Here is a 15,282-nt window from a genome sequence, read left to right on the forward strand (position 1 = left end):
TTGGGCTTTTGGCACAGGTGAGCCGCGGTTGGGTCAAACAACCGCCTGCCTTGCGCTGACTTTCCCGGCTCAGCCTGGCCGCCCGCCCGCTATAAAAGCCCATCCCTCCATAGCCCCCTGCATGTACACCCATTCACCAGCGCTGTGCAACTAGAGCCCTCTGCCTTTTTACTGCTTCTTACAACCAAGTGCGCTTAGCGGTACCCCAGCTGCCCGCCGCGCCGGTTTCCTGAACCGCCACGTTCTGTTAGCTTTAAGCTAAGATGGAGCTCCTTAGCATTATGATTCCCCTGCTCCAGTTCTCGCTGGCTGTGGCCGTCCTGGCGCAGTCCGCGATGGCGGTGTCCGTCCTGGAGGGCGGCATGCTCACTTTGGTGATGGCGCTCTGCGTTTGCGCTGTGTCCTCGCAGTCAGAATCCTCATGCCCAGGGCACTTGGACACAGCGCAAACGCAGAGCGCCATCACCAAAGTGAGCATGCCGCCCTCCAGGACGGACACCGCCATCGCGGACTGCGCCAGGACGGCCACAGCCAGCGAGAACTGGAGCATGGGCATCAGTATGCTAAGGAGCTCCATCGTAGCTCAAAGCAAACAGAACGTGGCTGTACAGGAAACCGGCGGGGCGGGCAGCTGGGGTACCGCTGAGCGCACTTGGTGTAAGAAACAGTAAAAAGGCAGAGGGCTCTAGTTGCACAGCGCGGGTGAATGCGTGATGGGTCACCGCGTGCCGAGTCCCTATTTGAGCTCCGGGCTGCGGGGCGATGGGGGGCACGTGAGGTCGCAGCAGGGGACCACTGAGCGCATACCGGCAGCGAGTGATGCGTGTGGAGACATTGCCTTGGACAACGCGGAACATGGGCGTGGGCGTTGCAGCCGTGGGCGTTGCAGCTGTCCGCAGCGCCCTGCGGGAGCGCTCGGGTGCTGCTGCTGGCTAGCTCGTGCATTGGGGGTCTTGCCAGGGTCGTCCTAGGGCGGCGCGGCTTAGCCGGCCAACATTCAACTGAGCCTGCATCGTACTGTGGGTATGGTGGCTGCGATGCCGACCTTGCGCCGCGTTGTTGCTCTTCCCCGTGCTCAGGTCAAGTGCAATACCTGCTGGCTCGGCAGCCGTGGGAGCGCTGCGGCGGCCCACAGGTGCGGGCGGAGCCGATGGGCACACCCACGGGCTCTGGAGACCTGGCGGAGGCGAGGTGCATCTGCAGGCGCTGCTGGAGGTGGGAGCGGTTGGGGGCGATGTCCCACGCTTTGTGTGGGTGCGCTGCATTTCGACTTTCCATCTGGGTGGTTATGTGGCTGGGATGAGTGCGTAAGTACACCTTTCCTGGATCGTCTCGACCCACATGCCCGGTATCGGCTGCAACCACCGGTGTGTGGGAAGGCGTCACCCGACCAAGTTAGACTTGCATGTCAGTCCCTCAACTTGGAGTGCTGATGTGCCGCGCAACATTCTGACATTGGCCGACTGACGATGCCCAGTGTGTGATGCGGTGTGCAGGAGGTGGGTGCGAGTGGACTCCTCAGCCACGTCTCGCAAGCAGCGCCGCCGCGACGGAGGGCCCGTCGCTAGCGCTCACGCTGAACCCGTGCCGCCCCCCGCCGGCAGCACCCCGACGGCTACACAGGTAGCCGCTCCACCGCATTCAGGCGGTTCCACCAACACTCGCGGCGTGGGACTGGGTGTTCAAGATGAGGTCTGTAGGCGGCGGCGTCGCGGGCGTGCGCGTGCGTGCGGTGCTGCTTCAGGCGATGCGGCCTGGCACAGGTCCAGAAGGCGAAGGGGCCGCGGAGGAGTCGGAAGGTGAGCACTGCGCAGGCCAGACAGGAGGTAGAGAGGCGCGCAGGGCTAGACGTAGTAAGCGAGCCGCGTCAAAGCGCGTGCCGTCGCCAGCTGTGCATGACTCCCTGACCCGGCTTCGCCTTGTCTCTGGCTGTGCACCGCACCCCTACCCCCGCGCACCCACCCTGAACCCACCCTGAACCCCGCTCCTGTCCCTTTCAGACCGCATGGCCCAAGCGAACGACAGTACGGTAGTGCGGGTGGCCTGGCCTGGCTGCATTGGCGCGGCAGGAGGCGTGAGGGCGGTACGGGTCAGGCTGACTGCCCACAGCAGCTGTGCGCGGTGGCATGCAGCAGGGGGCAGGTAGGTGCCCGAGCGCTTGGTGTTGTGGCAAGCAGGTGAATGCACATTGAGCAGCGACTGGAATGTCCGGTGCAGGCGCGGGCACGCAGAGGCTAGCAGAACATGGATGGCGGGCGGAGGCATGCGCCGTGTGCGCAGCCAACCCGCAGCCGGGTACATGGACGCACGTGTGGTAACAGCTGTGGTCGCCGTTTACACTCCTTGGTCCTACCCACATGTGCACCGCATTGCAGGGGACTCCTATGCCGAGAAGCTCAGCGTTAGCTGTGCAGGAGCGGGCGTGCGGGAGAGGAACGGAGGCGCGCTGGGGACAGGGGGGTGGCACGGCGCATCGGCTCGAGCTGGTGCAGGAGGTGGGTGCGGCGGTGGAGGGGGCGTGGTGGGGCCTGCGTGTGCGGCGGAGGCTTCGCGATGTGGGCCACCGGCCTGTGCGAGCTAGCGGGATGTGGGTAAGCGCCGCGCGGTTTGGGTACAGAATGCTGAATTACAGTTAGTTTGTGCGGCGTTGGGGTCTGGAGGCGGCGCTGTGCGTTGGTCGCGTTTTGGCACAGGTGAGCCGCGGTTGGGTCAAACAACCGCCTGCATTGCGCTGACTTTCTCGGCTCAGCCTGGCCCCCATGCCGCCCGCCCGCTATAAAAGCCCATCCCTCCATAGCCTCCTGCATGTGCACCCATTCACCAGTGCTGTGCAACTAGAGCCCTCTGCCTTTTTACTGCTTCTTACAACCAAGTGAGCTCAGCGGTACCCCAGCTGCCCGCCCCGCCGGTTTCCTGTACCACCACGTTCTGTTAGCTTTGAGCTAAGATGGAGCTCCTTAGCATTATGATTCCCCTGCTCCAGTTCTCGCTGGCTGTGGCCGTCCTGGCGCAGTCCGCGGTTGCGCTGTCCGTCCTGGAGGGCGGCATGCTCACTTTGGTGATGGCGCTCTGCGTTTGCGCTGTGTCCAAGTGCCCTGGGCATGAGGATTCTGACTGCGAGGACCGACTTGTGAGTAGTGCGGGCTGTTGTGGTTTGTTTAGACGCTTGTTGGGCGAGTGCTAGGGCGGCGCGGCTGAGCCGGCCAACATTCAACTGAGCCTGCATCGTACCGTAGGTATGGTGGCTACGATGCCGACCTTGCGCCGCGTTGTTGCTCTTCCCCGTGCTCAGGTCAAGCGCAACACCTGCTGGCGTGGCAGCCGTGGGAGCGCTGCGGCGGCCCACATGTGCGGGCGGAGCCGATGGGCACACCCACGGGCTCTGGAGACCTGACGGAGGCGAGGAGCATCTGCAGGCGCTGGAGGTGGGAGCGGTTGGGGGCGATGTCCCACGCTTTGTCTGGTTGCACTTCATTTCGACTTTCCATCTGGGTGGTTATGTGGCTGGGATGAGTGCGTAAGTACACCTTTCCTGGATCGTCTCGACCCACATGCCCGGTATCGGCTGCAACCACCGGTGTGTGGGAAGGCGTGACCCGACCAAGTTAGACTTGCATGTCAGTCCCTCAACTTGGAGTGCTGATGTGCCCCGCAACATTCTGACATTGGCCGACTGACGATGCCCAGTGTGTGATGCGGTGTGCAGGAGGTGGGTGCGAGTGGCCTCCTCAGCCACGTCTCGCAAGCAGCGCCGCCGTCACGGAGGGCCCCGAAGGAGCCGCAGGCGGGGGCGGCGGTGGGCGTTGCGGCCGGCGGCAACAGCATCGGCGCGGCCTCATCAGCAGTAACAACAGCATTAGCAACAGCACACGTGACAGCACGCGTGCCAGCGGCAGTAACAGCATTACAGTATCAAGCCGGCGGCGTCAGGGTGCGAGCCACCGCCGCCGGTCAGGACTGCACGCGGCGTTGGCCCAGGTGGCGGTGTCGCGCGCGCCCTCGGGCTCAGCCGCGCTGTCAGCGCCGGCCGCTGAGGCCCTGCGTGCTGCCCCCCGCCGGCGGCACCCCAGCGGCTGCACAGGCAGCCGCTCCAACGCATCAGGCGGTTCCACAAGCACTGGCGCGGGACTGGGCGTTCAAGATGAGGGCTGCAGGCGGCGGCGGCGCGGGCGGGCGCGTGCATGCGGCGCTGCTTCAGGCGATGCGGCCCCCCACAGGCCATGGCTGCTGTCGTCGCCAGCGCACAAGCTGGACCTGGGCCGCCTCCCGCCGGCGGCGCCCCAGCGGCTGCACAGGCAGCCGCTTCACCGCATCCGGCGGCTCCACAAGCACTGGCGCGGGACTGGGCGTTCAAGATGAGGGCTGCAGGCGGCGGCGGCGCGCTCTTTCCCGCCCCGCCGCCGTCCGTGGACGTGGCCCAGGGCTCTGCCTCCTCGGCAATGCGGCGCAGGTGGGTGGTGGCTTTGGGCGTGCATGTGCTGGCGGGGGATGTTTGGGGGCGGGGCGGGGCAGGAGCGAGGCGCGGCGCGGCGCGGCGTGGCGGTTCGTAGTGTAGCGGCGGGGTGACGTGGCGTGTGGCGTGGCGCGTGGCGGCGCGGCACGTAGTGGCGCGTGATGGGTCACCGCGTGCCGAGTCCCTATTTAAGCTCCGGGCTGCGGGGTGATGGGGAGGTATGTGTATGGGAGGTAGATAGGCGCGCATGGCTAGACGTAGTAAGTGAGCCGCGTCAAAGCGCGTGCCGTCGCCAGCTGTGCATGACTCCCTGCCCCGGCTTCGCCTTGTCTCTGGCTATGCACACACACCCTACCCCCGCGCACCCACCCTCAACCCACCCTCAACCCCGCTCCTGTCCCTGTCAGACCGCATGGCCCAAGCGAACGACAGTACGGTAGTGCGGGTGGCCCGGCCTGGCTGCATTGGCGCGGCAGGAGGCGTGAGGGCGGTATGGGCCAGGCTGACTGCCCACAGCAGCTGTGCGCGGTGGCATGCAGCAGGGGGCAGGTAGGTGCCAGAGCGCTTGGTGTTGTGGCAAGCAGGTGAATGCACATTGAGCAGCGACTGGAATGTCCGGTGCAGGCTCGGGCACGCAGAGGCTAGTAGAACAGGGATGGCGGGCGGAGGCATGCGCCGTGTGCGCAGCCAACCCGCAGCCGGGTACATGGACGCACGTGTGGTAACAGCTGTGGTCGCCGTTTACACTTCTTGGTCCTACCCGCATGTGCACCGCATTGCAGGGAACTCCTATGCCGAGAAGCTCAGCATTAGCTGTGCGGGAGCGGGCGTGCGGGAGAGGAACGGAGGCGCGCTGGGGGCAGAGGGCGGCACGGCGCATGGGCTCAAGCTGGTGCAGGAGGTGGGTGCGGCGGTGGAGGGGGCGTGGTGGGGCCTGCGTGTGCGGCGGAGGCTTCGCGATGTGGGCCACCGGCCTGTGCGAACTAGCGGGATGTGGGTAAGCGCCGCGCGGTTTGGGTACAGAATACTGAATTACAATTAGTTTGCGCGGCGTTGGCGTCTGGAGGTGGCCCTGTGCGTTGGTCGCGTTTTGGCACAGGTGAGCCGCGGTTGGGTCAAACAACCGCCTGCCTTGCGCTGACTTTCCCGGCTCACCATGGCCCCCCTGCCGCCCGCCCGCTATAAAAGCCCATCCCTCCATAGCCTCCTGCATGTACACCCATTCACCAGTGCTGTGCAACTAGAGCCCTACTGCTTCTTACAACCAAGTGAGCTCAGCGGTACCCCAGCTGCCCGCCCCGCCGGTTTCCTGTACCACCACGTTCTGTTTGCTTTGAGCTAAGATGGAGCTCCTTAGCATTCTGATTCCCCTGCTCCAGTTCTCGCTGGCTGTGGCCGTCCTGGCGCAGTCCGCGGTTGCGCTGTCCGTCCTGGAGGGCGGCATGCTTACTTTGGTGATGGCGCTCTGCGTTTGCGCTGTGTCCAAGTGCCCTGGGCATGAGGATTCTGACTGCGAGGACCGACTTGTGAGTAGTGCGGGCTGTTGCGGTTTGTTTAGACGCTTGTTGGGCGAGTGCTGAGCGCATGCTGAAAAGGGATGCTGCCGGTCAACGCATGAAACGGGGCGTAACGAGCTGTTCTCTATTCTTGGCGACTCTAGGTCTCCGACGATGACCGGCCCTCAAGCCCGGCGTCTTCTATCGGCGACAAGATGGACATGCACATCGCCGACCGCGACGGCTTTCCGCCTGCTGACAACGAGCCCAAGCCCAAACTGCTGTGCGCTGCTGAGACTCCTCTGGGCTCGCTGGCTGATGGCTCCCTGAAGCCTGCTGTCACCGCCCCGACCTGCGACACCAACCCCACCTGCCCGAAGCCCGACGCCATCGACGGTTCCGACACCGATGCCCTCGACTTCACCATTTGCTCCTGCCTGCACGCGAGCGGCTGCCCCCTGGTCATCATCGACCACTCCGCCGACGAGGTTGCTCCCTACAAGCCCGCTGGCTCTGGCGCGTACCGCCTGATGTTCCAGACATTCACGAAGCACTGGGCCGGCGTGCAGCAGGCCTGGGACACCATTCAGGCTCTGAAGGCTCGGGCCACGAACCGCCTACAGCAGGCACTGCGCTGCCGTTTCGACATGACCCAGATTGGATCTGATCTGGTGCTCGAGTACCTGGCTCAGACGGTGTGCGAGCTTGAGACCCAGGCTGTGTGGGACCTGCAGGAGGCCGGCCAGTGGGAGGTGGAATGGCAGGTCCGCCTGCAGGCCATGCAGCTGGCGGTGCGTGAGGCAAAGGCCGTGGCCGAGCACGGCTGGCTGGAGAGTGTGGTCTCCGTGCCTGGCTTCGTGGTGTGAAGGCCCTGTGCGGCCGGCCAGCGGGGAGATGGACTGACCTATCAAAAAATCGGTGTTTTTCAACACCACCCTAAATGGCATCCTGGTTTTGAGCTCGGGGTTGGGTGGGAACAGGGAACGGACTGCAATCCGTGCAGGCGGCAAGCAATGACGTACGGTACGGTACAGGCAAGGTCAAATCGACAAGGAGTTTCAGTACAGGACCGTGATGGCACGGAGTGATAGTGCTTGTCTTGAGGAGTCGATTGACGCCACTTTGGTATAAGATGGAGGGGTTTTAACCCCTACACACCAAGGTTTGTCCGTGTGTGTGTGTGTGTGTGGGTGTGTGTGTGTTGGGGGGGGGGGTCGGTCGTCCCCTCTAGGAGTGTCCCGAGGGTTTCGGGGCATGGGGTCTGGCACTTTGTTTCCTACCCCCCCCCCTGCCCCCTCCACCAGGACCTCGAAGTGAGCCCAAGCTTTACAGTCGTTGCCTTGAAGTAAGCCCACGGCTAGTCGACCGGAGCTGGATGAGAGCAGCCAAACCCGCGAGTGTCACCCCTCCGCCGCGACCGCAGGCTGCCTGACTGGACAGGTTCCGTGAAGCACGCCACGCAAAACACGCACACGGCCCCCAGACCTGGCTCTGGGCTGCATAATTCAAATATATTAGGCATATGGTCGTGTTGCATGCCAGACTGCGTCATGCCGCAAGTAACGTAGCTGTCACACAGCCGGCTCCGATGCAGCTGCTGGCTGTGGACCCGGACATTTTCCTGTGCACGTCACTTCTAGAATAAATATTTCACCACATAGATATACGTAACCGAGTACGAGAATGCCATCCTGAGCCAGGAGCATGTCCAAGCCGCCATGAACTTAGCTCGAGACGCCACAAACCTGCTTTCTGACGCCCCGCTGTGTTAAGCGCCGATCTATGGCATATATCACTGTCGTGGGTAGCTGTCATACGGGGACGGGGAACCTGCGCCTCGGCAACGAGGCCCTGCAGGTCTGGCGATTAGGGTTCAGGCTGAGCTCAGCGGGCAGCCGGGCGAACGGCACATGGCGCTTGTAGCATATGGCGTGAGGAGGCTGGGTGGCAGCGATGTAGTTCTGCCGAAGCGCCCACGGTAACTCTCAGCGGCCGCTGGGAGCTGCTAGCGCGCTGGCCAAAGCTGGTCTTTCCCGCCCCGCCGCCGTCTGTGGACGTGGCCCAGGCCCCTGCCTCCCCGGCAATGCGGCGCAGGTGGGTGGTGGCTTTGGGCGTGCATGTGCTGGCGGGGGATGTTTGGGGGCGGGGCGGGGTAGGAACGCGGCGCGGCGCGGCCCGTGGCGGTTCGTAGTGTAGCGGCGGCGTGACGTGGCGTGTGGCGTGGCGCGTGGCGGCGCGGCACGTAGTGGCGCGTGATGGGTCACCGCGTGCCGAGTCCCTATTTAAGCTCCGGGCTGCGGGGCGATGGGGGGCACGTGAGGTCGCAGCAGGGGACCACTGAGCGCATACCGGCAGCGAGTGATGCGTGTGGAGACATTGACTTGGACAACGCGGAACATGGGCGTGGGCGTTGCAGCCGTGGGCGTTGCAGCTGTCCGCAGCGCCCTGCGGGAGCGCTCGAGTGCTGCTGCTGGCTAGCTCGTGCATTGGGGGTCTTGCCAGGGTCGTCCTAGGGCGGCGCGGCTCAGCCAGCCAACATTCAACTGAGCCTGCATCGTACCGTGGGTATGGTGGCTGCGATGCCGACCTTGCGCCGCGTTGTTGCTCTTCCCCGTGCTCAGGTCAAGTGCAATACCTGCTGGCTCGGCAGCCGTGGGAGCGCTGCGGCGGCCCACAGGTGCGGGCGGAGCTGATGGGCACACCCACGGGCTCTGGAGACCTGACGGAGGCGAGGAGCATCTGCAGGCGCTGGAGGTGGGAGCGGTTGGGGGCGATGTCCCACGCTTTGTCTGGTTGCACTTCATTTCGACTTTCCATCTGGGTGGTTATGTGGCTGGGATGAGTGCGTGAGTACGTATGCCCTGGATCGTCTCGACCCACATGCCCGGTATCGGCTGCAACCACCGGTGTGTGGGAAGGCGTCACCCGACCAAGTTCGACTTGCATGTCAGTCCCTCAACTTGGAGTGCTGATGCGCCCCACAACATTCTGATATTGGCCGACTGACGATGCCCAGTGTGTGATGCGATGTGCAGGAGGTGGGTGCGAGTGGACTCCTCAGCCACGTCTCGCAAGCAGCGCCGCCGTCACGGAGGGCCCGGGAGGAGCCGCAGGCGGGGGCGGCGGTGGGCGTTGCGGCCGGCGGCAACAGCATCGGCGCGGCCTCATCAGCAGTAACAACAGCATTAGCAACAGCACTAGTGACAGCACGCGTGACAGCGGCAGTAACAGCATTACAGTATCAAGCCGGCGGCGTCAGGGTGCAAGCCACCGCCGCCGGTCAGGACTGCACGCGGCGTTGGCCCAGATGGCGGTGTCGTGCGCGCCCTCGGGCTCAGCCGCGCTGTCAGCGCCGGCGTGCTGCCCCCCGCCGGCGGCGCCCCAGCGGCTGCACAGGCAGCCGCTTCACCGCATCAGGCGGCTCCACAAGCACTGGCGCGGGAATGGGCGTTCAAGATGAGGGCTGCAGGCGGCGGCGGCGCGGGCGGGCGCAGCGGTGGCGCTTCGTCGGTGGCCCTCCACAGGCCATGGCTTCTGTCGTCGCCAGCGCTCACGCTAAACCCGTGCCGCCCCCCGCCGGCAGCACCCCGACGGCTACACAGGTAGCCGCTCCACCGCATTCAGGCGGTTCCACCAACACTCGCGGCGTGGGACTGAGTGTTCAAGATGACGGCTGTAGGCGGCGGCGTCGCGGGCGGGCGCGTGCGTGCGGCGCTGCTTCAGGCGATGCGGCCGGGCACAGGTCCAGAAGGCGAAGGGGCCGCGGAGGAGTCGGAAGGTGAGCACTGTGCAGGCCAGCAGCGAAGGACAGGAGGTGGAGAGGCGCGCAGGGCTAGACGTAGTAAGTGAGCCGCGTCAAAGCGCGTGCCGTCGCCAGCTGTGTATGACTCCCAGCAGGGGACCACTGAGCGCATACCGGCAGCGAGTGATGCGTGTGGAGACATTGACTTGGACAACGCGGAACATGGGCGTGGGCGTTGCAGCCGTGGGCGTTGCAGCTGTCCGCAGCGCCCTGCGGGAGCGCTCGAGTGCTGCTGCTGGCTAGCTCGTGCATTGGGGGTCTTGCCAGGGTCGTCCTAGGGCGGCGCGGCTGAGCCGGCCAACATTCAACTGAGCCTGCATCGTACCGTGGGTATGGTGGCTGCGATGCCGACCTTGCGCCGCGTTGTTGCTCTTCCCCGTGCTCAGGTCAAGTGCAATACCTGCTGGCGCGGCAGCCGTGGGAGCGCTGCGGCGGCCCACAGGTGCGGGCGGAGCTGATGGGCACACCCACGGGCTCTGGAGACCTGACGGAGGCGAGGAGCATCTGCAGGCGCTGGAGGTGGGAGCGGTTGGGGGCGATGTCCCACGCTTTGTCTGCTGGTTGCGCTGCATTTCGACTTTCCATCTGGGTGGTTATGTGGCTGGGATGAGTGCGTGAGTACGTCTGCCCTGGATCATCTGGACCCACATGCCCGGTATGGGCTGCAACCACCGGTGTGTGGGAAGGCGTCACCCGACCAAGTTAAACTTGCATGTCAGTCACTCAACTTGGAGTGCTGATGTGCCCCGCAACATTCTGACATTGGCCGACTGACGATGCCCAGTATGTGATGCGGTGTGCAGGAGGTGGGTGCGAGTGGCCTCCTCAGCCGCGTCTCGCAAGCAGCGCCGCCGCGACGGAGGGCCCGGAGGAGCCGCAGGCGGGGGCGGCGGTGGGCGTTGCGGCCGGCGGCAACAGCATCGGCGCGGCCTCAACAGCAGTAACAATAGCATTAGCAACAGCACTAGTGACAGCACGCGTGCCAGCGGCAGTAACAGCATTACAGTATCAAGCCGGCGGCGTCAGGGTGCAAGCCACCGCTGCCGGTCAGGACTGCACGCGGCGTTGGCCCAGATGGGGGTGTCGCGCGCGCCCTCGGGCTCAGCCGCGCTGTCAGCGCCGGCGTGCTGGCCCCCGCCGGCGGCGCCCCAGCGGCTGCACAGGCAGCCGCTTCACCGCATCAGGCGGTTCCACAAGCACTGGCGCGGGACTGGGCGTTCAAGATCAGGGCTGCAGGCGGCGGCCGCGCAGGCGGGCGCAACAGTGGCGCTTCGGCGGTGGCCCCCCACAGGCCATGGCTGCTGTCGTCGCCAGCGCACAAGCTGGACCTGGGCCGCCTCCCGCCGGCGGCGCCCCAGCGGCTGCACAGGCAGCCGCTTCACCGCATCAGGCGGCTCCACAAGCACTGGCGCGGGACTGGGCGTTCAAGATGAGGGCTGCAGGCGGCGGCGGCGCGCTCTTTCCCGCCCCGCCGCCGTCCGTGGACGTGGCCCAGGCCCCTGGCTCCCCGACAATGCGGCGCAGGTGGGTGGTGGCTTTGGGCGTGCATGTGCTGGCGGGGGATGTTTGGGGGCGGGGCGGGGTAGGAACGCGGCGCGGCGCGGCCCGTGGCGGTTCGTAATGTAGCGGCGGCGTGACGTGGCGTGTGGCGTGGCGCGTGGCGGCGCGGCACGTAGTGGCGCGTGATGGGTCACCGCGTGCCGAGTCCCTATTTGAGCTCCGGGCTGCGGGGCGATGGGGGGCACGTGAGGTCGCAGCAGGGGACCACTGGGCGCATACCGGCAGCGAGTGATGCGTGTGGAGACATTGCCTTGGACAACGCGGAACATGGGCGTGGGCGTTGCAGCCGTGGGCGTTGCAGCTGTCCGCAGCGCCGTTCAACTGAGCCTGCATCGTACCGTAGGTATGGTGGCTGCGATGCCGACCTTGCGCCGCGTTGTTGCTCTTCCCCGTGCTCAGGTCACGCGCAATACCTGCTGGCGCGGCAGCCGTGGGAGCGCTTCGGCGGTCCACAGGTGCGGGCGGAGCCGATGGGCACACCCACGGGCTCTGGAGACCTGGCGGAGCCGAGGAGCATCTGCAGGCGCTGGAGGTGGGAGCGGTTGGGGGCGATGTCCCACGCTTTGTGTGGTTGCGATTTCGACTTTCCATCTGGGTGGTTATGTGGCTGGGATGAGTGCATAAGTACACCTTTCCTGGATCATCTGGACCCACATGCCCGGCATGGGCTGCAACCACCGGTGTCGGGAAGGCGTCACCCGACCAAGTTAGACTTGCATGTCAGTCCCTCAACTTGGAGTGCTGATGTGCCCCGCAACATTCTGACATTGGCCGACTGACGATGCCCAGTGTGTGATGCGGTGTGCAGGAGGTGGGTGCGAGTGGACTCCTCAGCCACGTCTCGCAAGCAGCGCCGCCGCGACGGAGGGCCCGTCGCTAGCGCTCACGCTGAACCCGTGCCGCCCCCCGCCGGCAGCACCCCGACGGCTACACAGGTAGCCGCTCCACCGCATTCAGGCGGTTCCACCAACACTCGCGGCGTGGGACTGGGTGTTCAAGATGAGGTCTGTAGGCGGCGGCGTCGCGGGCGGGCGCGTGCGTGTGGTGCTGCTTCAGGCGATGCGGCCTGGCACAGGTCCAGAAGGCGAAGGGGCCGCGGAGGAGTCGGAAGGTGAGCACTGCGCAGGCCAGACAGGAGGTAGAGAGGCGCGCAGGGCTAGACGTAGTAAGTGAGCCGCGTCAAAGCGCGTGCCGTCGCCAGCTGTGCATGACTCCCTGCCCCGGCTTCGCCTTGTCTCTGGCTGTGCACCCCACCCCTACCCCCGCGCACCCACCCTGAACCCACCCTTAACCCCGCTCCTGTCCCTTTCAGACCGCATGGCCCAAGCGAACGACAGTACGGTAGTGCGGGTGGCCCGGCCTGGCTGCATTGGCGCGGCAGGAGGCGTGAGGGCGGTACGGGCCAGGCTGACTGCCCACAGCAGCTGTGCGCGGTGGCATGCAGCAGGGGGCAGGTAGGTGCCCGAGCGCTTGGTGTTGTGGCTAGCAGGTGAATGCACATTGAGCAGCGACTGGAATGTCCGGTGCAGGCTCGGGCACGCAGAGGCTAGTAGAACAGGGATGGCGGGCGGAGGCATGCGCCGTGTGCGCAGCCAACCCGCAGCCGGGTACATGGACGCACGTGTGGTAACAGCTGTGGTCGCCGTTTACACTCCTTGGTCCTACCCACATGTGCACCGCATTGCAGGGGACTCCTATGCCGAGAAGCTCAGCGTTAGCTGTGCAGGAGCGGGCGTGCGGGAGAGGAACGGAGGCGCGCTGGGGACAGGGGGGTGGCACGGCGCATCGGCTCGAGCTGGTGCAGGAGGTGGGTGCGGCGGTGGAGGGGGCGTGGTGGGGCCTGCGTGTGCGGCGGAGGCTTCGCGATGTGGGCCACCGGCCTGTGCGAGCTAGCGGGATGTGGGTAAGCGCCGCGCGATTTGGGTACAGAATACTGAATTACAATTAGTTTGCGCGGCGTTGGCGTCTGGAGGTGGCCCTGTGCGTTGGTCGCGTTTTGGCACAGGTGAGCCGCGGTTGGGTCAAACAACCGCCTGCATTGCGCTGACTTTCTCGGCTCAGCCTGGCCCCCCTGCCGCCCGCCCGCTATAAAAGCCCATCCCTCCATAGCCTCCTGCATGTACACCCATTCACCAGTGCTGTGCAACTAGAGCCCTCTGCCTTTTTACTGCTGCTTACAACCAAGTGAGCTCAGCGGTACCCAAGCTGCCCGCCCCGCCAGTTTCCTGTACCGCCACGTTCTGTTAGCTTTGAGCTAAGATGGAGCTCCTTAGCATTATGATTCCCCTGCTCCAGTTCTCGCTGGCTGTGGCCGTCCTGGCGCAGTCCGCAATGGCGGTGTCCGTCCTGGAGGGCGGAATGCTCACTTTGGTGATGGCGCTCTGCGTTTGCGCTGTGTCCAAGTGCCCTGGGCATGAGGATTCTGACTGCGAGGACCGACTTGTGAGTAGTGCGGGCTGTTGTGGTTTGTTTAGACGCTTGTTGGGCGAGTGCTGAGCGCATGCTGAAAAGGGATGCTGCCGGTCAACGCATGAAACGGGGCGTAACGAGCTGTTCTCTATTCTTGGCGACTCTAGGTCTCCGAGGATGACCGGCCCTCAAGCCCGGCGTCTTCTATCGGCGACAAGATGGACATGCACATCGCCGACCGCGACGGCTTTCCGCCTGCTGACAACGAGCCCAAGCCCAACCTGCTGTGCGCTGCTGAGACTCCTCTGGGCTCGCCGATGGCTGATGGCTCCCTGAAGCCTGCTGTCACCGCCCCGACCTGCGACACCAACCCCGCCTGCCCGAAGCCCGACGCCATCGACGGTTCCGACACCGACGCCCTCGACTTCACCATTTGCTCCTGCCTGCACGCGAGCGGCTGCCCCCTGGTCATCATCGACCACTCCGCCGACGAGATTGCTCCCTACAAGCCCGCTGGCTCTGGCGCGTACCGCCTGATGTTCCAGACATTCACGAAGCACTGGGCCGGCGTGCAGCAGGCCTGGGACACCATTCAGGCTCTGAAGGCTCGGGCCACGGACCGCCTACAGCAGGCACTGAGCTGTCGTTTCGACATGACCCAGATTGGATCTGATCTGGTGCTCGAGTACCTGGCTCAGACGGTGTGCGAGCTTGAGACCCAGGCTGTGTGGGACCTGCAGGAGGCCGGCCAGTGGGAGGTGGAATGGCAGGTCCGCCTGCAGGCCATGCAGCTGGCGGTGCGTGAGGCAAAGGCCGTGGCCGAGCACGGCTGGCTGGAGAGTGTGGTCTCCGTGCCTGGCTTCGTGGTGTGAAGGCCCTGTGCGGCCGGCCGGCGAGGCGATGGACTGACCTATCAAAAAATCGGTGTTTTTCAACACCACCCTAAATGGCATCCTGGTTTTGAGCTCGGGGTTGGATGGGAACAGGCAACGGACTGCAATCCGTGCAGGCGGCAAGCAATGACGTACGGTACGGTACAGGCAAGGTCAAATCCACAAGGAGTTTCAGTACAGGACCGCTGATGGCACGGAGTGATAGTGCTTGTCTTGAGGAGTCGATTGACGCCACTTTGGTATAAGATGGAGGGGTTTTAACCCCTAAACACCAAGGTTTGTCCGTGTGTGTGTGGGTGTGTGTGTGTTGGGGGGGGTCGGTCGTCCCCTCTAGGAGTGTCCCGAGGGTTTCGGGGCATGGGGTCTGGCACTTTGTTTCCTACCCCCCCCCCTGCCCCCTCCACCAGGACCTGAAAGTGAGCCCAAGCTTTACAGCCGTTGCCTTGAAGTAAGCCCACGGCTAGTCGACCGGAGCTGGATGAGAGCAGCCAACCCCGCGAGTGTCACCCCTCCGCCGCGACTGCAGGCTGCCTGACTGGACAGGTTCCGTGGAGCACGCCACGCAAAACACGCACACGGCCCCAGACCTGGCTCTGGGCGGGGGATGGCGCGCGGTGTGGGCTGTTGGCGGAGGCGCGGAGCCCCTAAACCCTGGGCCGTGAGGGCGTG

At 65.0% G+C, this 15,282-nt stretch overlaps 4 protein-coding genes across 4 annotated transcripts; all 4 read left to right on the forward strand.

Moving 5' to 3' along the window:
• The first annotated feature begins 129 nt into the window (after positions 1–129).
• On the forward strand, positions 130–2,641 carry CHLRE_09g398660v5 (uncharacterized protein). The gene has a single exon (XM_043065902.1). It carries the CDS (start codon positions 264–266, stop codon positions 669–671), a length of 408 nt encoding a protein of 135 aa, XP_042921336.1. The 5' UTR covers positions 130–263; the 3' UTR covers positions 672–2,641.
• A 198-nt stretch (positions 2,642–2,839) lies between these two features.
• On the forward strand, positions 2,840–3,741 carry CHLRE_09g398697v5 (uncharacterized protein). Its single transcript, XM_043065903.1, has 2 exons — positions 2,840–3,130; positions 3,293–3,741. Exons 1-2 carry the CDS (start codon positions 2,948–2,950, stop codon positions 3,392–3,394), a joined length of 285 nt encoding a protein of 94 aa, XP_042921337.1. The 5' UTR covers positions 2,840–2,947; the 3' UTR covers positions 3,395–3,741.
• A 1,148-nt stretch (positions 3,742–4,889) lies between these two features.
• Positions 4,890–7,081, forward strand: CHLRE_09g398734v5 (uncharacterized protein). The gene is made up of 4 exons (XM_043065906.1): positions 4,890–5,002; positions 5,236–5,354; positions 5,863–5,979; positions 6,114–7,081. The coding sequence occupies exons 1-4, from the start codon at positions 4,987–4,989 to the stop codon at positions 6,813–6,815; spliced, it is 954 nt and encodes a 317-aa protein (XP_042921338.1). The 5' UTR covers positions 4,890–4,986; the 3' UTR covers positions 6,816–7,081.
• Positions 7,082–13,439: 6,358 nt separating this feature from the next.
• On the forward strand, positions 13,440–14,861 carry CHLRE_09g398771v5 (uncharacterized protein). The gene is made up of 2 exons (XM_043065908.1): positions 13,440–13,753; positions 13,888–14,861. Exons 1-2 carry the CDS (start codon positions 13,571–13,573, stop codon positions 14,590–14,592), a joined length of 888 nt encoding a protein of 295 aa, XP_042921339.1. The 5' UTR covers positions 13,440–13,570; the 3' UTR covers positions 14,593–14,861.
• Positions 14,862–15,282: the final 421 nt, after the last annotated feature.

Source organism: Chlamydomonas reinhardtii, chromosome 9 (assembly GCF_000002595.2).
Source record: "Chlamydomonas reinhardtii strain CC-503 cw92 mt+ chromosome 9, whole genome shotgun sequence".
Classification (NCBI taxonomy): Eukaryota; Viridiplantae; Chlorophyta; class Chlorophyceae; order Chlamydomonadales; family Chlamydomonadaceae; genus Chlamydomonas; species Chlamydomonas reinhardtii.

Bases quoted from the DNA above. Each gene is read 5' to 3' on its own strand.
- CHLRE_09g398660v5 (XM_043065902.1), top strand. From the start codon at position 264: ATGGAGCTCCTTAGCATTATGATTCCCCTGCTCCAGTTCTCGCTGGCT.
- CHLRE_09g398697v5 (XM_043065903.1), top strand. From the start codon at position 2,948: ATGGAGCTCCTTAGCATTATGATTCCCCTGCTCCAGTTCTCGCTGGCT. The intron at 3,131-3,292 runs GTGAGTAGTGCG...CCCCGTGCTCAG, and splicing joins CTGACTGCGAGGACCGACTT to GTCAAGCGCAACACCTGCTG.
- CHLRE_09g398734v5 (XM_043065906.1), top strand. The intron at 5,355-5,862 runs GTGGGTGCGGCG...GTCCTGGCGCAG, and splicing joins GGCTCAAGCTGGTGCAGGAG to TCCGCGGTTGCGCTGTCCGT. The intron at 5,980-6,113 runs GTGAGTAGTGCG...TGGCGACTCTAG, and splicing joins CTGACTGCGAGGACCGACTT to GTCTCCGACGATGACCGGCC.
- CHLRE_09g398771v5 (XM_043065908.1), top strand. From the start codon at position 13,571: ATGGAGCTCCTTAGCATTATGATTCCCCTGCTCCAGTTCTCGCTGGCT. The intron at 13,754-13,887 runs GTGAGTAGTGCG...TGGCGACTCTAG, and splicing joins CTGACTGCGAGGACCGACTT to GTCTCCGAGGATGACCGGCC.